This window comes from Ambystoma mexicanum, chromosome 7p (assembly GCF_040938575.1).
Source record: "Ambystoma mexicanum isolate Mex_15411 chromosome 7p, UKY_AmexF1_1, whole genome shotgun sequence".
Classification (NCBI taxonomy): Eukaryota; Metazoa; Chordata; class Amphibia; order Caudata; family Ambystomatidae; genus Ambystoma; species Ambystoma mexicanum.
In genome coordinates, this window is record NC_090939.1 from 945968278 (window position 1) to 945990403 (window position 22126).

The 22126-nt window shown below is 48.3% G+C and overlaps 1 protein-coding gene across 1 annotated transcript in view; it reads left to right on the top strand.

Moving 5' to 3' along the window:
- KLHL15 (kelch like family member 15) overlaps positions 1-22126 on the top strand; it is a 151610-nt gene that overhangs the window by 38095 nt on the left and 91389 nt on the right. The window contains exon 2 of the mRNA XM_069637282.1: positions 21405-22116. Within this exon, the coding sequence (XP_069493383.1) occupies positions 21412-22116 (705 nt within the window). The 5' untranslated portion in view covers positions 21405-21411. The remainder of the gene's footprint in view (positions 1-21404; positions 22117-22126) is intronic.

Consider the following 22126-nt stretch of genomic DNA (forward strand, 5'->3'; position numbering starts at 1 on the left):
TATCTGTCTGAGGGCCCATGGACTCTTCACCCCCACCCCCCCCTCTCATGGTGGGGGGGATTCTCTGGAGGACCCGTTCACACCGGAACAGGTAAAGGAGGCGATTTAAGTCTCTCAAGAACACTGCACCTCTCCCTGACAGCCTAACAACTGCATTATATAAAGCCTACTCTTATCTTGTTCCCCACTTGACACAATTGTTTAATTCCTTTCAGGCTACAGGCACTCTTATCTGTACGATGAAGGAATCTCTTGCGATCCTGATCCTCCAGGAGTGTGGTGCCTATAGAACCATTACCATCACGAATAACGATACAAAACCTTTCTTGGAAATCTTAGGCTGTAGGCCAATAGACTGGGGGGGGGGGGCGTTCTAGTTGGTGGACTGGGGCTATATCGGGAAGGTTCTCAACCATTATGTACTGGGTCCCAACATCAAGAGATGGATCCTAGCTAACTACCAAATGCCCTGTATGGTAATTGGAGTCAATGGGACACTAACACCTAAGTTAATGATATTGCAAGGTACCAGACAGGGTTATCCCCCTTTCTCCCTTTTAATATTTGCACTCCCAATGGAACCGTTTGCTACTATAATCCAAATGATTAAAAACCTACACGGAATCCAGGTCAAAGGTAGGACATATAAAATATCGCTATATGCCGATATTGTGGTGCTGACCTTGGGGAACATTTGATGGCTCCCTTATGGCTCTGATGGCCGATATTGAACAATTCAGCCAGGTCTCGGGTTTCACAGTTAATTATGCCAAATGTAGTGCTCTAGGGATCCGGATGCCAAAACGACGGACAGAAATAGCAAAGTTGAGTCCCAATGTTTGGGTAAATCTTCTATTGAATATTTGTGGCTACGAATTCCTAACTTGCACACATTTTGCACCAACTTCTCACAATTATTCAAAGACTTGTATGAGGAACTAGACCATTGACATGCACAGTACATTTCCTGACATGCACAGTACATTTCCTGGTTTGGCAGAATAGCCTCCATTAAAATGAATTTACTCCCCACATTCCTGTACTTATGTCTTGCTCTTCTGGTCAAAATGCCTGACTCTGACTTGCTTAAACTACAAAAAAGAATATTTGTTTGGGGAAAGGAAACGCCACGTATCTCCAGGAAGGTGTTACTAAGAGAAGTCTAAAGTGGGGGCTTGAGGGTGCAGACTTCTTCAGCTTACTCGCACCCCCCCCCCCCCCACATTCTCAGTGAGTCAGTTAGGATTGCAATGGAGCTCACGGCTGCCCACTCCCACCAACCCTCACAAATCTTTCTGATGTTAAGTCAACACAAAAGGAAACTACTAACTGTAAAATGGAAACTGCCCCCCATGCCGTGTCTCCGCATCCCCCCCCCCCCCCCCCCCACCTCCACCCCTCCACCCCTCCATTACAGCCTCATGGCCCTACCAAACCTATGGAAGATGCTTGCCAGTTGATAAAGGAAATCAGCCAGTTTCTTGGGAGCACTCTGGATGTCACAGGGTGTAAAACTACTAACTCACAAGAAGGGCATACCCATATTGCTATATCAGATTAGTCGTATAGCACAGGGGCGGCCTGACTTAAGCAAGGTCATCTCAGGGAGCACAAACCAATCAGACTTGCCCCTATAACTATAGAACATGATACTGCTGCAGGCCAAGCTCGTGCTGCCCCCCCCCACTCTCCATCTGCACACACATCCCCATTGGAGCACCTGTCACTCTTATGTCATCCCGTCACCCTTATATACAGTCCTTCAACAAAGACAAAGAGCCGGTGAACAGATGTCAATTCTCCTGGAAGTGACGGTGGTGCTTGTTCAATTTCAGGAGCAAATATTGGTCCCTCCTCTATATCTTCAACCTTGACTGCTAAAACACCCGTACCCCTCGAGCTCTCTGCTGCCCCCTTTGCCTCTACCAGTGTGGATATGCCCCAGCCATCACTCGATGCCAACAGCTATATGCCAGAGTTGGTGTTGTATCTGGGAGGCAGGGGGATGGCCCCCATCTCTAAACAACCCTTACCTCTGCTATTGGGGCAGGGGATGTCCGCCATGGAAAGCCAGAGGAGTGACTGTGGACTATGAGATCCTGACTCAGTCGAGTATGAAACATGTGGCTAAGAAATCTCACCTGCCTGCAAATACCAACAGTCTCCCAGCACCCACGGAACTAAAGGATCGTGTGGAAATTGGGGCTCAGGTCATAGGCGAAGAAAGGCCAGTTGTCGCTAGAAGGACTTTGGAGTAACTTTGATGGATTTGAGTGTAGGAAATGGCCCTCTTCTTTCTCACCTCACCAAGCGTCCCCAACCATCCCGGCCTATGTTCTTGGCTGACTATCGACCTGCCCACCAAGGAGGCATGCTCTGACCACGGATGGAATTGTAAGCAAGCTTTATTGGAGCTTGCAGACCTAAAAAGGCTCCTACTGGTCCTGATAGAAGTCCAAGGGAGAGGGCGCCAAGGGTGGCTTTCCCACTGGCCCCGTAGATTCCAAAGGGCCTTACAAATCTTCACAGGAGCCTGAAATGCATGCTAATAAAGACCCTCCGATTGTTGGAAATAACAATAGTCCTCGGATGGGATGCTTTATTGGAGATAACCTAAGTCTCAATCCAGTGTGAGCCCTATGTGCCCACCTCAAGATCTTGGAATTGGAGCAAGCAGTTTGCCCGGCCGCCCATATGCGAAGGAACTGTTACCCAATGGCAACATAATACACGTAATCAGGAATACCAGGGCTAATAACCTTGTGAGAAACCACCGCACTAACACCAACCATTATAGTGCATACAGATTTCGAAACCTGGCAGGACCTGACTAATGGTAAAGCATATGGGGGCCAAATGAGGGTTATTGTATTTTAGCACGGGGTAGCATTTACACCTGAATCAACGAGAACCAAGGGATGCACTCTGAAACAAATGCATGCACTGGCTCCGTACAGCAAAAAGTAGCCTTTTTTTTCTCCAATCTTTTTTAAATAACTTTATTTTATTCGGTTGCAGACATGGGACAAGCAGTACAGAGTCACATATTTGGCATTAATAATTCAATCACGCAAATAGGAACAGCCCCCGCTGCCCCTGGGGATTGCAGCCCCTCCTCCCTGTGCTTACCCCAGTCTGGTAGCAGTTGACTGTGAGGGTCTCGTTTCAAATGTTGTCCCGAAGGACCCGGCTCGGAAGCTGCCATTTGTATGTTTGAGCTGCACCCACACATCTGTGAAGCAGTGCAAAAGACCTTCTCCATATCTTGGTTTATAAATGTTTTTTTATTTATTTCTAATGTTATAGGACAAGGGCCCATGGGCATAGCAGTTCAGACAGACTTGTATTAAATAACAAAAGCAAGAATCTGACACAGATCAAGCAGGGGGATAAGTTTGTATTTCGGTCTAAGCAAGATTCATTAATACAAATTTTAGTTGACGTTTAAACATCCCTAAAGAGGCACAATACCTTGGATCCAACGGTAAGGAATTCCAAAGGCGAGGAGTTGCCAGCAGAAAACACCCTTCTAGAACAAGGGAGAGTGTAGCTTTAGTGGTTAGCAACAGACTGCCATCATTGGATCTCAAAACCAGTCTAGCTGGGAGCCAGCTCAGCAGCGAGGAGAGAGAGAGAGAGAGAGAGAGAGAGAGAGATCGGACTCTTATGCGTAAGGCATATAATGAAATTATTTTCCTTTTATAGGCAACCAGTGAGTTTTTCTGGTCACCTAGATGTGGTCTGTTTTATGCATGCTACAGACCATGTGAACAGCATTAGTCTTGACCACCTCAAGATGATCCGGTTCGCCCTGCCCAAGCCTTTGCAGAAGGCTAGAACCGTAATCCAGATGAGAATCTATAATGACATGAACCACTGTGGCACAGCTGTTCTCGCTAAGGAAGGGATGAATCAATGCTAGAAGCCTCAGGCAATATGAGGAGCAAGAGACTAGGTGGCCAACATGGACTTTCATGCTTAGTTTTGAATCCAAGATGTCCCAAGACCAGGAAATCGTGATCTTCCCTGCTAGGAGAAGCAGGGTAATAAGTTAGCCGTCATCCCAGATCTTGAGTAGGGCCCCCTGTAAAGACCAGAGGGGGGGTCTGTACTTCCGCTCTCTATATGGTAGAGGGGAGGCACAGATGTCTGTCTACCAGGGAGCTTGGGCAAAGATCAGCTGGTGCACGATGGTCCCTCATAGCTCGGGAAGAGGGCGCCTTACCAGGTCCTCTCTGGGTCAGTCCTTGAGGCACAGCAGCTTTCAGATTGCGAAGGAGAGCAACTGCAATTCTTCTCGTCCAGCAGGGCTTCATGATCAAGCTTCAGTTACTCATCGTAGGGGACTTCAGCTTCTGAACACGATTCCTAGCAGTGAGAGGTCCCCAGATATACTTTTGATCTCCCATTCATTCCGCTGGGTCATACTGAAGCATCCAATCACGACGAAGGGCATTCAGGCAGGCAGCCAATCGGGCACGCAGTGCATTCGGGCCATTCACTTCTCTCCAGACACTCACAACAAGTTATGTGTATTGGGACAAGTACCGAGTCATTCAACACTTCAAACTGCATTCATACCGGTTTCGGGCAGGGCTGTCTCAACCATTGTGTCAAACACCAGATACTAGACACCCACAACAGAGAATGCATATTCGTCACACTCCATTCACCCAGGTCCCACCCACAGGCGTACCCAAAACGTACGGTCGTTGGGAAGGCTCCAGCTAGTCTGGTCAGCACTTCCCCACACTACCATATATGGAACTTCCACCCAACAGCCAGTCAGGGGGAAGGGACAGAGGCAGGGCTTCCCGGGACTTCGGGAAGATCAAGGTAACAGGTGATGGAAGGCAAGAGGCCATGGGGCCATTTTGTCTCCACCCGGAATCTACTGATTCCAATGACCGGGCCTGGGCATCCCAAAATGGAGGACGCTCGGGGCACCAGTCATTTCAGCACAGAGCTGCCACTAGCCCGTACCCAGCTCTGTGGGCCACACACAGGTGCCCAATAACATACACTAGGGGCACAGGGTTGTACCCCTGCCCATGGGTGCCATAAGGGTATCCCATGGGTCTGTTCACCAAACCAAAGGAGAGCTGCACCGCCAGGAGTCCCACATGAATTCCTGCGCGAAAAACACAACCGAACACACGATAATCGGCAATAAAGGACAAGGACACGGAGGCCCTGTCCCTCCGATTTCCAGCATCAGTCGAACCAAGAACCCAGGAGGATTACTTTGGGACCTTTCGGAAGTTTAACAGGGGTGATGGCTTAAATTGCAATGAGTGCTTCCTCCCTGAAGGCTTTAGCAGAAGGTCAGTCCCCCCCACATATGTAAATAATTGCCTTGGTTCCCAAAGTTTTGCCATCACTGCCTGTCCAACGCGTTCAGAATCTGGTGGGCTACTCTAGGGGATAGTACCAACGAAGAAGTAGTTCTTTGTTCGTCACACAGGATGAGGAGTATCTTCTCGTCCAGAAGTCCACCCAAGTCTGGTCCTCAATTGAGCACCCCAGGTCCTTTTTCCATTGTCATATGCAGGGCGAAGAGTCAACCTGTCGTCCTGCCGTAACTTGCATAGCTTGGAGTCATTTGCCCCCCGCAAAGTGAGTCAATGAGGCCAAGTTCACGTATGGCCTTCTGGTGGAACAGAGGGTGCGTGTACCATGACCGAATTGGGCGTAGGAGAATCTGTCGCTCTCGGTCAGCTGAAATGTCCCCTCAGTTCTCGAAGGTGCGTGGCTGGCCTTTTTTTAAATGGTTGCACCAAGGTTTGCAACCCCCCACTCGCACAGTTTTTAAAGTTTGTATGGTGCATGCGTGGTGTAAAGACTGAGCTGTAGTAGACTGGGGAAAGAAGACCCAATCTGGTTGGGATGCCCTTGGATTTCATGGCCCAGTCCCAGATTTGCACTGTAGATTTCGTGGAGGAAATTATGCCATACCTGCGTTTTTGCACTGTGTGTGTGAGGGAGTAGAGGGGTGCCAGCAGTTTTGACTGTTCAATCTCTTCCCATTTTGGAGGATCTGTCGGAGAGAGCCACACCTGGAAGTGCATCGGTTGCGCTGCAACATATTTGTTTAGGCTAGGGATCCCCAATCCACCCAAGCGAGAGTTGCCCGTCATATCCCTTTTAGGGATCCTTGCTTTCTTACCCCTCCATATAAACTGTAGCATTTTTGTTGAAGGCGAATGGGAGTGGTGGGACCAGTACGGAGAGAGTGCAATGGAAATATAGGAACCTCGGGAGAAGGTTAATTTTTAAAGGTTGTGATCCTCCCCATCAACGAGATCCCTTGGGTTGCCCACTTTTTCATGTCAGTCTCTAGTTCCTTAAACGGGGTGGGGGAAGTTGGCAGCATATACCTCACCTGGGAGGGCCGGAATGTGCACCCCTAAGTAATCTATGGATTTCCTGTTCCGCTGGATTCAACATAAGGGTCGGAGTGCCTCCATCTCCTCTGAGGTCAAACCCACTCCTAATTAATAGCGAACCCCACAACCCTGCCAAACCCATTTCATTCTAAAAGGGATTGTCGTCCGCATAGAGGCAAAGTTTATTGTGGATCTGGCCCACCCAGACCCGATGGCAGAGTTGTTATGAATTTGCTGGGCCGGAACTTCCATTACCAGGACAAAAAGTAAGGGGGGGGGGGGTGATAGGGCCCCCCCCCCCGCCTATTCGCACAAGTTAATGAAATGGACACTGTCTGTCCCTGGTTAACCCGTGAAGCTGTTTTCAGTGAGCTATAGTTGGCTATGCCCATTCTACGAAAAAGTGGGCCAAACTGAAAGGCCTCAAGGGTTTGGTTGAGGAAGGACCAGTCCACTTTGTCAACAGCTTTGGTTGTGTCTAAAGCTAGCCGTGCCATTTTCCGTCAGTCTAAAAACGCCACCGCAACCTGGTTTAGGGCCGCTGAATGTTCTCCTCTGTAGTTCTGCCCTTTATGAAGCCGGTTTGGGCCAAGTCCATTATTTTAGGAAGAACCAAGGACAGGTGGTTGGCTAAGACTGAAGAATAGATGTTGGCATTTATATTGAGTAATGATATTGGCCTGTATGAGGCGCAATCTCTAGCATTTTTGCTGGGTTTCCGTAGGAGGATCATTGAGAAGATATGCATTGATGGAGTTGAGGAGCAAGATTGATGGGAGGCATTGAAAAGGGCTGTGAGGGGCCACAAGTTGAGGGCGAAAGAGCTTATAGAATCTTGAGAACCCATCAGTGCCTGCGGCTCTTGTTCTTTGGGATTGAATGAGTCTGTTTCCTCGCTAGTGATCGGGGAGTCTAGACCTTCAGTCCCCCTCTGGGAGGTTGGTGTCCTCACTATATTGTCGGTGTTAGGCAGAATCCCGTGCAGTGCCCTTGGGGACCACTACACACAATTAAGACCACAGGTGGCAATACAAATTTTACCTTTGGTACAAGCCTGTAATACTATGTCAGAGTGGTAGCAGTGGCGGAGCAGCTAGGCTTATCTCAAGAGTGTATGAGCAGTAGAAGAGATTACACAAAGGGACCACAATCACTGTGACTCAAGCAAACACTGATTCAAGGTTTCAGGTAGAAAAATAGAAGTACATTTATTTTTAAACCATTCGTTATAAACACAACACTTCTATTAAACTTAAACATAAACCACACTTCAAATATACTACAACTAACCAATTTACTTTGTACAGTATGTCTCAAGGTAAGTACCCTGTGTTTGAATGAACCGGTGTTCTGAACTAAACACGTTACCGTGAATACGATTGCGATCACTTTTTGACTACTAACTAAATGCGTATCCGTGACATGAAATGCTACCGGGGCAAAAACACACTTGGCACCGGAGATACTCAGAGGGAGTTGGAGGCAAAAATAACAGGCAATATTTTGGTTAGGCAGACAGAATCGAGAAACATTCAGAGACAGGAGTTCAAAAGTCAAAGGGCTGGAGCCAGGGTCTCGTGATCCGGAGGCCTGTTGCCCAAGATCAGTCAGATAGTTCACGATTCAACGTAGCCAAGAGTACTTCGATATTGTCAATGTTCGGAAGCAAAAGTTCTAAGAAGCAGGGAAGACGAGGGCAAGCCTTGGAAATTAAGAAAAGGATTCACCCAGTTTCCTCAAGCAGAACACAGTACCTTATTTCAATGGTGCAGCTAGTGCCCTGGCAGTTGTTCATGCTCGTTTCCCGCAGACCCACGATTCCTGGAGTTTCGTTGTGAAGGAGGACGTCTGAAGGGGGGGTCTGCACCACACGGGGATGAAGCCGGCAGCAGCGACAACAAATTAAAGGTGCGCTCCTTAAAAACAGGAGAGGCTCTTCAGATGGCTATCTGGACCACTACAGCTGTGTGCAGCGATTTCGACCAAGGAAGAGGATTCTCTGGCTGTGGAAGAGGAGCTGTTTATCCGCACCAGGCTCGAGGGAAGAAGACTCCGGACTGGATCTCCTCTTAGTCGTTGAAGGGTAGATAGCTCAGGACTGCAGCAGGGCTTCACCAGGACGGGATAGTTGGAGCAGCCGTCGTTCTCTCCGCTTCTCTTCGGTTCCTTGTAGTTCCAGTGGCGACTCTGACTTCTAGCCCAAGAGACCTGCCTTTTATGCGCAAAACCCCCATTCACACAGCCTGGCTGTCAATCACCCAGCAGGGGGGTTGTCCAGCCCGGACAACCACCTCAGCCAATCATGGCAAAGTGCGACTTGGGTTTCCTAGGATACCCTGTGCAGGGGGTGACTACACCCCTCCCTCAGATTCAGCCCACCTAGACACCCATGCGCCTGGTGGAGGGCTTCTGAGCAGAAGGCCGCCAAAAGACGGTGCACAAAGAAGGCGAACCTAGTTTGCCACGCAAAGTAAAACACAAGAAGGACTTTAACAAAAAGAAATGGCGAATAAACCCAACTGGAGCCAAAAGAAAGAAGATTTGGTCTAGCAGGTTTATGTTCGAGGCCAATATAATAGCCAAGAACAATACCACGTTTATCTAATATAATCGCGGTAGAAAAGTTAGGGTAGATGCCACTGCCACCAGCCAAGTCTAAATGTTAAAAGAGCGAAACAATGCTCTAGGAGGTACAGATAAAAAGGGATACGAATTAACCCTTTCCGGTACTCCATGGAAGATGTGGTGTACTGGATCTGTGGTAGATTGACTAAGTAAAGTTAATGACAACTTTACCCTTTTCTGGGGGACTGTAGTCAGCCTCAGAAATGGAGTCGGGAAGTCTCAAAGACAACCCTGTGCCACTGCACTGAAGGTGCTGGGTGGATCGCAAAAAGAAGGGGGCTACTAAAGTGGTGTACTGAGTCCACAATCACAAAAACGGAGAAATACACATGGCAAAAACATAGGTAAGAGTGGGGGATACGCTCACACACTTACCAAGTGGAAAAAAATAAACTCCAAGTCCAGCAAAGCTGCTGGGGGACTCACTAGGTGAGGGAAGTTAGCCATAATTGAGAATTCTCCCTAACAGTCTGTTCGGCCAGATCCCGGAGGGGCGGGGGCGGGACGCTGTCATGGTTTCAATCAGGTGGGCTGCTGCTAGTTGCAGTTTGGCTTCTTCTGTATATTGGACCTTACCCTGCGAGTCCCGCAGGCCAATTGAACATTGCGTTGTTTGACTTTTGCCAATGTTTTTTAACCAGGAATTTATTAGCTTTATTTTTGGCATAGTAAGCTTGTTTTGGTTTAAAGTAGGGATTGGGCCGTTTCTTCGGCATAATGGGCTTCTACTTTGTTTCGTGCCTCTTGCAGGGAATGGTGTGCTTTAGGAGACCACCTCCTTTTGTTTTTTATCTTCTGCTTCAATTACCCTCTAACCGGGCTCTGGCCTCCCACCTACGCTTCTGATGAGCAGTGGCATGGGTTATGAGTTCTCCTCTGATCAGAGCCTTCATGGCATCCCATGTGGCTGCCAGCGAGGTCAGTTCTGTGAGGATTTCGTTGAAGTAGGACCAAATGGCCTTCACAATTGCGTCCCTGAGCGCCATGTCATTCAGGGTTGGGTCATAGAGGCTCCATTGTGGTCTGGGGAGAACTGGGGCATAGGTTTTATGGTCACTTCATCAACATAACACATGACTTGGGGGGGGGGGGGGGGGGGGGGATGGGAGTGTGCCAGAAGTAAGTCTATTCAGGAGCAAGTTCAATGTACATGCAAGAAGGTAGTCTTTCTCTCCTTGGTGTAGTACTCTCCACGTGTCAACCGCCCCCAGGGATTTGAATAGGTGATGCAGACCCTGAGCAATTGACAAGTCTTCTGATGTGGGTGGGATTTATCTAGCTGAGGGTCTGGGACCCCATTGAAGTCACCCCCTCATCCCCCCCCCCCCCACTACCACCCCAAATAATGATTTGACCGTCAAGAAAGGGAAGAAGCTCGGATTCCAGTTCCAGGAGAAAGGCTTCTTGCCCTTCGTTGGGGGCGTAAACCGAGATCCGTGTATATATTTGGCCAAATAACATACATTTGATCCCTGTGTATAAGCCCTCCGAGCTGTAGAGCATTTCAATTTCTCTGAATGCCACCCCCCTTGCCAAGAGAATTGCTGTTTCGTCTCTTTTGCTCCCACTGGAGGCCAGATTTTGCATGGGGAAACTATTATTCCGAAGGTAGGCAAAGTCCGATGGAAGAAGATGGGTCTCCTGTATCCCAAAGCAGTTGAGGTCCTGCAGGTGTTGTAGTGTGGAGCTGCGCTTGAACTGAGCGTTTAGGCCTGTCACATTGAGCAATATGAAGTTCGATTTCCGATGGGATGGAGGGATCATCAAGGAGCTTGATTCTACATAGAGCTTCAACTAGTAACCAGTAACCATAAAACAGTAGAGTTGGATTCTGTGTGGGATCTTACCCACGTTTGGGCATAGGCTGTGTGACGCTGGGTGCCCATATAGGTTTGCAAGTTGTTGCTGATAATGGCTAGCCAAGAGGCCTTCAGGTTTGTTGTGAGTGTAGCTTGGTTTTTCATCTTCTATCTACCTTCGCCCAGGTGTTGCGTTCAGGTAAGGGAGCATCTCTTTTTGGTGATGTGAGGGTTTAGGGGAGCCTTTGCCTGGGAGGGCCTCTCATAGAATTCCCTCAGCCTCTTCCAGAGAGCTGATGGTGCAGGTTCTGTCCTCTAGCAGAAACTGTAGAGTGGTGGGAAACGGCGGTATTTGACCTGATCCTGCAGGAAGGTGGTCATTAGTCTGAGACTTCTCCTCTGTACCGTAGCTGTAGCCGGGTTTTGGAAGATTTGGAGCGACGCTGCCTCGAAAGTCAACTCTCCATGTTTGGCTGGCTGTGAGAATGTCTTTATTGGCCGAGAAGAAGTCAACTCATGTGATCACATCTGGCGGAAGGTTCAGTGCCGACCGAAACCCCCCTGCCACCCACCACACGCACCTCCTTGGGGGGGGGAGGGGGGACGCAGCCTGCGAGTGCAGTCTAGGAGCAACTTTGATTTATCAAGATGCGGGACGAGAGTTTGGAAGAGGTCCCCTATATATATTTGTTTAGGGCTTGATCCGAGATCAATGAGGAAACCCATGTGATTCGGAAGTTGTTTCTGCGGGCTCTGTTTTCCATATCCTCCTGCTTGCGTTCTATGGTGTCGCTTCTACCCTCCAACATTTTGATCTTGGCTGTGGTTCCACCACTGTCGCTGCCTGGTCTGTTTGGTCCCATGCAGCCTCTTCTGCACTTCCAGCACTCTTTGGTCCAGGAGGTCTATCACAGTTGTGGAATTCCAGGTTGATTTCAGACGTGAAGAATTGTATGTCTTTCGTTGCTAGATGTCCCCCAGCTGAAAGTGGTGAAGGGGGCTGAGTTTTCGTCGCCTTCAGTTTCTTTCCTTTGTCCATAGGCTGAAGAGGTGTTGCGATGTCTGCGTTCTTTTGGGGTTTTGCCTGTTTTGACATGGTTAATCTGTAGCTGGGGGCTCCGTCTGTGCTGGTTGAGGTGTGGTGGGGGGGCAGTTCCGGTGGTGCTTGGGCGAAGCTTTGAGTAATCCAGCTGAATGATGAATGCTATAGAGTGGGTGGCTACCCCTTTCCCACTGCTAGAAGTTATGGCCTAATGCGCCTCATTTGGGGTCCCCTCCCAACACCCCCGCCTACATTTGCTTGGATGTGCTCCCGGGGCGCCCCTGGTCTCACTCCCCCAGCCCGCCATACAGGGAGAATTCAGCTGTTCCTTGTAGGTGAGTTTACCCTGGTGTAATGCAAGGGCATAGGCAGGCTGCTTTCTGACATCAGGACGCTGGTTGTGTAGCTGCTCCTGGTGTCGAGATCTCTGTATTCAGGGCGTGGATCCAGTGCCGTCTGCTGTCCCTCTATTATCCCCGCTGCTGCGCCTCCAACACAGGAGTCGAGCCAAAAGGTTTTTGTCCTTGAGCCTCTCATCTAGCACTCCAGCCCTCCATCAGCTGCCGACTGCTGGGTAGGGGAGAGCGTTGCTCACTTCTCAATGTCTCCTTTAGCATCTATCCAGTTCCCGCCAGGTGTGGGTCTCCTCAGGAGCATCTAATGTGATGCTCCTTTTTATTACCGCCTTCCAATGCTTGTCCACGCACACCGCTGGTTGTTCCCACCGATTTTTTTCCCCCCCCGCTCCCCCTGCTGTTGCCTCACCCGGCCGACTCTTCGGTTCACCTCCAAGCTTGTTTTCCATGCATGGGTCCGGGAGGGAAGCCGGGTGGCAGGGATTTCACAGGTGGCCGCCATCTTTCTTGGGCTCTGTCGCATGTACGGGGGAGCTGTTACTTTAAATACTCCTACGTCCCGTCCCCTTTCCTCCATACTTATGGGACATCTCTCCGTCCTGTGGGACGGGACCGGAGCACTTTTGTAAAAAGCATCAACATTTTTTTCAAAAATGTGCCCCTCCTTTCTTTCCTGCGCGGGGCCCGGCACGCACCCGTAACCCCGCCCACCTTGGCTTCGCATCGCCCATCAGTCCTTTTCTCCGCACGATCGGGCTGGACGCACTTGCATCCTCGTAAGATTTTCTTCAGTTTTTCCCTCTCTGGCTCTCGCTAGCGTTTGTTTACTAGTCTGTCTTTTAAACTAGATTTTCCAGACTGTTCGTGTCACCGTCGCTTCGCGAGGGCGGATCCCCTTTAGAGTGTTTGGGTCCGGAACACCGTTGGGACTCCTGTTTTTTACTGTGACTCCCTTTCGGTCCGGGCTCTTCAATGTCGGTTGGAACGGTGGGAGGAGGTGTTCGGACGGACTCCTCCTTCGCATTTTCAGGCGTTCATCGACGAGAAGAAAAAATGCCCGGTAAGTTCTTTGATGTTCAGAGCACCCTGGCCGGGGGATACCTTCCCGGGTTCCTCTCGAGCCGGGAGGGGTGTTGATCGCTCTGTTACCTAGGTTCGCCCTGAGGTGCCTGTCGGGCCTAATAATTCTACCGGAGTTTTCTCTGAGGGTCTCCGTAAAGGGCCTGTGATCACAGGAGTACACTCCGAGGCCCCTCCTGTGGGGGCTGTGTGTAGACCCAGTTCTACTGAGTCGCGGGGTACCGGAGCTTGCTCTGAGGCCGTTCTTTTGACTTCCCTCAAAAACAAAACTGGGGTACGCCGTGAGGTCTTGGCTGGGCTTGAGGTTACCGAACGCATGTTCGAGGCCCGTGCCGATGAGGCTTCTACCGGGCCTAGGTCCGAGGTCCCTTGTACAGAGGGTAAGGCTACCAACAGTTCTGAGGGGCCGGGCAAGGCCCTGTCGGTAACAGCGCACCGTTCCCGCTCTTGTGGTGACACCAGATCTGTTGAGGGGGCAAAGAAGGTTTCTTCCTCTTGCTAGTCTCAAAATGAGGCGGACCCAGATGGCTCTTCGGAGTTCCTGGCGTCAGGCTGTGGACCCGGATTCCAAACGGATAATGATTCCGGATTCCATGAGAGTGGTGATGATCACGACACTCCTCCCTTTTCGGGTGGAGTGCGACGTTAGATCTCCTTCAGGTCTCGGACCTCTGGTCACCTCAGGACACCTCAGGACAAGCTCCTGCACATAAATCAATTGGAGCTTCTGGCGATTTTCTTTTTTTTTTTTTTTTTTTTTCTCTTTCTGGCGCTCAAGGCGTTCAGACCTCATTGTCAACAAGGTGGTCCGCATAAGAACGGACAATGCAGTGTCAATGTACTACATAAACAAGCAAGGAGGAACGAAGTCTTCCCCTCTCGTGGATCTGGCCATTCAAATTTTGGAGTGGGCCGTGCTTCATGGGGTCTGGCTGCTTGCAGTGCACATCCCGGGTCGGCTGAATGTCACCGCGGATGCCCTCAGCTGGCGGACAGTGGTCAGCTACGAGTGGGAGTTGAAGGCGGAGATCCTATCATTGAATTTCTCGCATTGGGGCACACCGGAGGTGGACCTCTTCGCCACAGCGGTAAACAAGAAGCTTCCTCAGTACGCCTGCAGAGGGGGGCTGGGAGCCTCCTCTATGGGGGATGCACCCGAGATCCCATGGCACAACATGAGAGCTTACGCCTTCCCGCCTCTTCCTGTGGTTCATCGAGCAATTTGGAAGTTGAAGAGTTCTGTCAACTGTTCTCTTCTACTGATAGCTCCGTGGTGGCCGGCCAGGTTTTGGTTCTCAGAACTTCAACACCTGTCGGTGTGTCCGCCGATCAGGTTACCAGTAACTCCTGATCTTCTTCACCAAGGGGAACAGCAGATGTGGCACCCCTCCCCACAATCGCTCAACTTGGCGGCATGGTGCCTGAGTTCACGGCTCTAGAGCCTTTGTGTTTGTCTGCGGATAACATGCGCATTATCCAGGCAGCCAGGAAACCCTCGACCAGATCCCAATACAAGAGTAAATGGCTCAGGTTCTGTCATTGGTGTTTGAAGAAAGAATTGGACCCGAGGGTGGCGACGATTGACACGGTGCTGTCCTTTGTCTCCTCCCTAGCAGAGTCAGGGGTTCATGCCTTGTCCTGCCGGACTTATCTCTCGGCGAGTTCCGCCTACCTCTCTACAGACCGGTGTTCTTATTCGTTAAATAACCCGGTGGTGAAGAGACATTTTGCTGGTTTGACTCGCATCTACCCTCCGGTTCGTAGTCTGCACCCGCCCTGAGACTTAAACGTAGTCCTGACAGCGCTGTGCCATAAACCTTTCGAGCCAATGGCTACGGTTGACCTCAAGTACTTGTCCTGGAAAGTGTCCTTTCTGGTTGCCGTTACGTCAGCGAGGAGAGTGAGTGAGTGAGTGAGTGAGTGAGCTCCAGGCATTGTCGGTGGAGCATCCTTTCTTGGTCTTTCACAAAGACAAGGTAGTCCTTCGGACGAACCCAGCTTTCCTACCAAAGGTAATGACCGAATTCCATCTGAATCAGTAGATTTCCCTTCCGGTCTTTTTTCCGAACCCTGCCTCGGAGACAGAAAGGGTTCTACACTGCCTGGATGTCCGAAGAGCTCTTAAGTTCTACCTGGACAGGACTGCCGAGCTTCGGAGCTCTTCCCAACTGTTTGTGACCTTCGGTAAACCCAAGGGCAGGCCGGTGTCTAAGGCATCCATTTCCAGATGGATTGCTGCCTGTATCACGGAATCTTTCACTGTATAAAAGCTGAAACCACCGGTATCCATGCACATCAGGTGTGAGGCAAGGCAACTGCAGTTGCTTATCAGAAATATGTTCCCTGGGAGTCCATCGCTAGAGCGGCTACCTGGGCCTTCCCATCTGCTTTCTGTAAGCATTACTGCCTCGATATGAGCTCTAGGGCCGACGCTCAGTTCGGCCAGGCTGTGCTGAAGAACCTGTTTCAGTAAGGGGTATTCCCATCCACCCATAGTTCCTGTAAGGAGTGCTTGGGAATCTCCCATAAGTGTGGAGGAAATGGGACGGGACGTAGGAGTATTACCAGGTTACTCACCTAGTGACCACCTTACTCCTAGTCAATAGTTCCCTTTCCTCCATACGCCCGGCCGCCGTCCCCTCTAATAAGGTTCCTCTGTTATTGCTAATGGGTCTTGGACCCTGCGATAGAAAAGGACTGATGGCGATGCGTGGGGTGGAGCCAAGGTGGGCGGGGTTACGGCCGCGTGCCGAGCCCCACGCAGGAAAGAGAGGAGGGACATATTTTTGATGCTTTTTACAAAAGTGCTCCGGTCCTGTCCCACAGGACGGAGAGATGTCCCATAAGTATGGAGGAAAGGGGACTATGGACTAGGAGTAAGGTGGTCACTACGGTGAGTAACCTGGTAATATTTAGACATCAGCTGGTTCCTGTGGATGCACCCCCACTACCTATGAGTAGTGCCTGAGATTTACCAGCATTTATGGTGTAGCAGGGCCGGCAATAGCTGCAGCAAGTCTGGGCTTCACACAGAGGCTTTCATTGAAGCGTCCACATCGCTGGCGCTTCAAGCCACGCCCCCAGGGTTTCCTTTTTGTAACTCTGGAAGCTATAGTGAACTGCTCCAGATTGCACTATGCGGGTGATGCTAGCCGCGACCTTGTGAGGATGGAAATCGGGGACCAGTGGGTGGCCAATTGTGTACTGGGCAGTAAGGTGAACCGTGGCTGGAAAACAAATAGCATGATTTCCATTAGTCCCAAACCCTTCTGTAGTGCTACTCGCACCATTGAATGTAATCCCCACAATTCTGTCCTTTCTGGTGCCAATACAACCCCACTAAGGAAAAAGTCAGTGGGTATTTTATTTATTCAGATTTGTAGAGCGCACATCAGCCCTTGGGCATTGTGGCGCTTGTTAGATACATATCTTAGTTACATGCATAGCTTAGTTACAAATACAAGATGAGGCATACATTTACAGTAGGTCTGCTATTTTTACGTATTTACATCTGATGTATTCATATTTACAGATATGGTTACAGTTTACTGCGTAACCACCATGGCCCAGGGATTGAGGAGTTTCTACGACGCAAGTGGAAAAAGTAAAGGGGTCTGTATTGTTAATGTAAACTAGCGGTTTTCTTTTTGTATTGTTACGATGTACTTTGATGGTCTGACGGTTGGAAAAAAGTTATTTGACTGAGATCCTATCTTTTCAAATGTACAGTTGCTACAGACGCTTCAGTACATCCTAAAGCCTAAGGTATTTAAAGGGCATGCTTCCTGATTTTTTTCACTCATGTGACCGTATCCTGACTTGGTGAGGATAGGGTGGGGGGGGAGATTCTCCCCATACCTCCTTGGGGCCCATCATTGTAATTGTTTATTTATACAGCGCTTATAGAAAGGTGGAGTGCTTCAAAGCGGGAAGGGAACAAGGGTATACAGTAATCATTCTTGGGCCTTGAAGTTTCCGAATGATCTAAACAGAAAACTAGCATATTAGGCCTGACAGCATTTCTCATAGTGCAAGTGCATGTAGTGTTAACAGTTGCGACCAAGCTAGGGATGGGGGGGGGCAGAAAGAAAGGGGGAAGGGGTGGGGGGGAACAGGAAAGATTAACATTACAAGTCCTTGTACATTTTAGTGTCATGCAAGTGTAAAGACGGCGGTGCGAGAAGGGGGGGTGGGGGTAAACGCGTCCGTCCAAAAAGGCCGTGGGTTAAGTGCAGAGCGGTTGCATCACTCATGGAGCGTAAGCTAAAAGTGCAGCAATGCTGAACATAGTGCAGTGGCCCAGAGGCAAGTGCAAAGACTGGTGGGGGTCCTGGGACCTGTAAGGCTCTGGAGGTGAACCAGGCAACCAGTCAGCAAAAACTGAAGCAGAGTTAGGGAGGAGAAGGAGGGCGGAGAGAAAAATAACAGAGGTTAGCAGGGGAGAGGGAGAGAATCTCTCCCTTGCAGAGATACCAGCCCCTTTGTCACCACATTTCATGTACCCATAGAAAATGCTGTCATTCTTTCCACAGATTCCAAGAAAATCTCACACAAACCGAAAAGCAAGTGTCTCGTGTCTCGTTTCTCTCCCAACATAGAGTATTCAACAAATGAATGCCTCCTACAGTGGCAGACTCCATGATTTCGATAGTGGAGAATGTTAGATGATCTTTTAAAATCAAGTTTCAATTGTTAACTTGAAAAGCAACATCTTTGTTGCACTATAAATATATATTTTTAAAGCACATGTTTTCTTGTCTTAGCAGAGAGGTATCGCTCCCACTAGCTTACATGCCACACACTTTGCCAGCATTCTCGCTAGTGAAGTTGGATGCAGTTGAAAGAAAAGATTTAGCCAAGTTTGCTTTTTTGTTTGTGCGCAATGTGTTTTTCTGGTCACTTATTGGAATGCATGTTACAGCAGCAATAGACCTATATATGAATGGTTGATTTTTAACCACAGTAGCTTGACTGTCATCCCTAGTTATTTTTTTTTGGTGTACAGAAATGACTGATTCATGGTGCATAAAGAAGAACAAAATAGAAGATTAGAGATTTCTAACCCTGCTATGATGCAAAGATTCTCAGTCTGCCCTTCGGCTTGAAGAGATTAATACTGTGAACGCATTAAATACACGCCGAAATATCTTCCCTCCAAGTTGCCATTTTTAAGGGGTAATTCAAGACCTCTGTTTGCACGCATTGTTAACTTTTGAATTGGAGATTGACTTCAGAAAAGTGCACTAGATGGCAGGACTATACACGAGGCAACAGACTGCATTAGTATTAGAGTTGGAACCCACAAAGAGATGCTGTCGGGTTCGGCGGAGTCATGACAAACTGCTGTATAATTTGTAAGGTAATATACAGTGGAGTTGTTGGTGTTGGGTAACTGGCTGTTTGAACAGTTTGAAGCTGGGTAAGAGAAGGGTACTCTGTTTATGGGGCAAAAAAGCAACCCTGTTCATGGGGTCTGCATAAAGTGCCTGAAAAATCAAGGGAACAAATGCCATTTCCAAGCCTGAACACCAGAGCAGATCCGGGGCTGACTCTGGCTGTAGCTTTTGCAGCGGGTGGTTGAATAGGAGAATGCTGTCCCGATGGCATGATCGCTTTCATAGATCCCAGTGAGATGCCACATTTGTAGATTTTCTGAGGAGCATTTTAGGAGGGGAGAAGCCTGGCTCTCCCCTAAAACTGTGACCGAAAACTGACGTTATGTCTAGCAAGACATAATGACGGAGCTCCCTGGAGAGGAGCAAGCTAATTTGCTTAGACATGGGCCAGGCATCCAGAAAGATATTTGACTTCATTCTAGATTGAGTCCAAAAAGACTGGCAAGTGGAGCGTGCACGTAAAGAAATATACATCTATAATAGTTGAAAGGAAGGAAACGAGGCAATGGCAGTTACCCTACACCTACAGTAGTTATGCCTGCCATGGTAACATTAACAGATTTTTCAAGGAGAAGTAAAGGTAAAGCAGCCATACGTGCACACTCTGGGGATGGGTGGGTTGCCCCATAAGCAGCCAGTGAGACCATTTGGCTGAGCTGTGATTGTCCCCTCATCTCCAAGGGAGAGGATGTGAAGGGTTTTCCCTGGTAGGCTATAAATTGCCAGAGAGGCTTGCCCCATGGATTACCCAAGCATCAAGACACTATTCACCACAGAAACCCTGGATATTTGGTCGGTCCCAGGTTATCATAAGGGAGATGAAGAAGCTGTCACTTTAGGAGTCTACTTTTTCCTTCAGAAGTTGTGATAGGGAGGGGACACTAACTCTTGAATTCATGACATGTCATTTGTAACGCGCCCATACAGAAGTGTTTCAAGGCTAAACTAGGTCTGCGCTGTTATGTCTTGGATCCAAGTTGTTTGTAAATAAGTTGCCAACGGTGTCCAGTCATATTTTCGAATGCAATATTTTCGAAAGTCAACATGTCAAATATGTATTCAAAAATAATGTTGAAATACAAAAAAATCAAATTGTTTTCGATTTTTTTTCGAATTAATGTTTAAATAATTATTTTATTAAACATTTTTTTTAAATAATTAAAGGTATATCCATGGGGGGTCAGGGGGGTTGGGGTAGGGGTTTGGGATTGGGGGATTGGGGGATTGGGGGGGTTGGGTGGGGGGACCCCCCTATAAAAAACGTTAGTATTTGTGACATTTTACATTGTAATTTTAGCATTGTTTTTTTTTTTTTTCCGACATTTTATTTTCTATTTAATGACTTTTTCTATTATATGTATGTGATTTCGACATTATTTTTTCGAATTTTTTGCTGTTCGTTTTTTTTTCGACTATAGACCGTTGCCAACATTACTAAATGCTTGTTTATGGATAACATTTGAGAATGAAATAAGGCCCCATGCGCATCCCAAATTGTTTGTGGGTACAGTCAGCAATGTCCATGTATTAAAGTAATGCTGGGCACCTATTTGCTTTCAATAGACGGAGGCATGTGTTACAATTATTTTAACCCGAATGTAAGGTGGACATGACCAGACTCGGCATGTTCCATCAGCTGCGTAAATTGTGTGTGAACTCCACGGGAGCCACAAGATGTCCTGTTTGTACGAGACGACAAAGTAGGTGTGTTTTGCACTATAGTTTCCAGCCCCAGATTGCGGGGAGGTCTGTGTATGGTTGTTTCACTTGGGCCCAAAATCTTACCAAAGAAATAAGGGAATGAAGGTCTGTAGGGAACCACCCCTTCTGAAAAATGATAGGTGTATTGATTAGCCAAAACTTTTGCACTTGAATGCCTGCCTAGTAAGGTGTCTACTTTGTGTGTGCGTGCGTGCGCGAGCGCACGCACGTTTCTATTTATTGTTTTGAGCATTGAACTTTCAGGGCCAGAAGCCATCACTCTGCTAACTTTTGGAACTTGTATGTGCACTACTGGCTCTATAACAGACACCTGAAACTGTAGGCAGGGAATAAGTGCAGAGCACTTTTGACAGGGCTGCAGCCTTCCTGAAACATAGCTACATTTGGGCCAAACCTGGTGTTGGGTTGTACATGTAAATAGAATCTCTAGTAGAAGGCCACATGGGCTTTCTATAATCCTAATTGTTGAGCCTGATCACAGTGTGGGACCATCCCCAGTTTGTGCGCCCCGCCCCCTTTGTGTTTTTTTTTTGTGCACTTTGAAAATTCCATTATACCATTACGATAAATTGTTTGCCATGGCAGCGAAGGAATCGCAAATGCAGCACATTTTTATTGGGTGCCAGATCTCTAGCATATGAAGACCCAACTGTACCAGCTTCTGAAAATGAGTTAAATGGACCTGTTTAAGAACCTTTTACTCTAATATTGCTGACAGCTCTTGTACCACCCCATGACAAGGAAAACAATGCATCAGTCTACTCTTTACCTTTTGGTTTTGTAGTTATTTCCACTTGGGGCTAAAGCTGTGAACATGTAGTAAAGATTTCTTGAAAAAAGATTAATATAACCATATTCCACACAGTAAATTATTTTATTTATCTTTGTCTGCAGATGTCTTGAATTGATTTTGTGCACCTGGTTAACATGCCTGCATGAAAGTCTTCCATGTATGAAATGTACGAGTTCTAACTCTGTAATTTGTGTTTAATTTTTAGGTGATTCATGGCAGGGGACGTGGAAGGGTATAGCTCCTCCGTCCACGACACTAGTGTCTCTGCTGGGTTCAGAGCGCTTTATGAAGAAGGCCTGCTTCTCGATGTGACTCTGGTAATTGAAGATCACCAATTCCAAGCCCACAAAGCTCTGCTCGCTACTCAGAGTGATTACTTCCGCATCATGTTCACAGCTGATATGAGGGAGCGTGACCAGGACAAGATCCATCTAAAAGGCCTCACTGCAACAGGATTCAGCCATGTACTGCAATTCATGTATTATGGGAACATAGAGCTGAGTATGGCTACAGTCCATGAGATTCTACAAGCCGCCATGTACGTCCAGCTAACAGAGGTGGTGAAGTTCTGCTGCTCTTTCCTGATGGTTAAAATCTGTTTGGACAACTGTGCTGAAATTATGAGGCTGCTGGATGACTTCAGTGTGAACATCGAAGGGGTCCGGGAAAAGCTGGATAAGTTCCTGTTGGAGAACTTTGTGCCTCTTATGTCCAGACCTGACTTTCTGTCCTACCTAAGTTTTGAGAAGCTCATGAGCTATCTGGAGAATGACTTGTTAAGCAGGTTTCCTGAGATAGAGCTGTACGAGTCTGTTCAGGCTTGGCTGCGGCACGATAGGAGACGCTGGAGGCACACGGACACCATCATACAGAATATCAGGTTTTGCTTGATGACACCATCCAGTGTGTTTGAGAAGGTTGGTGCAT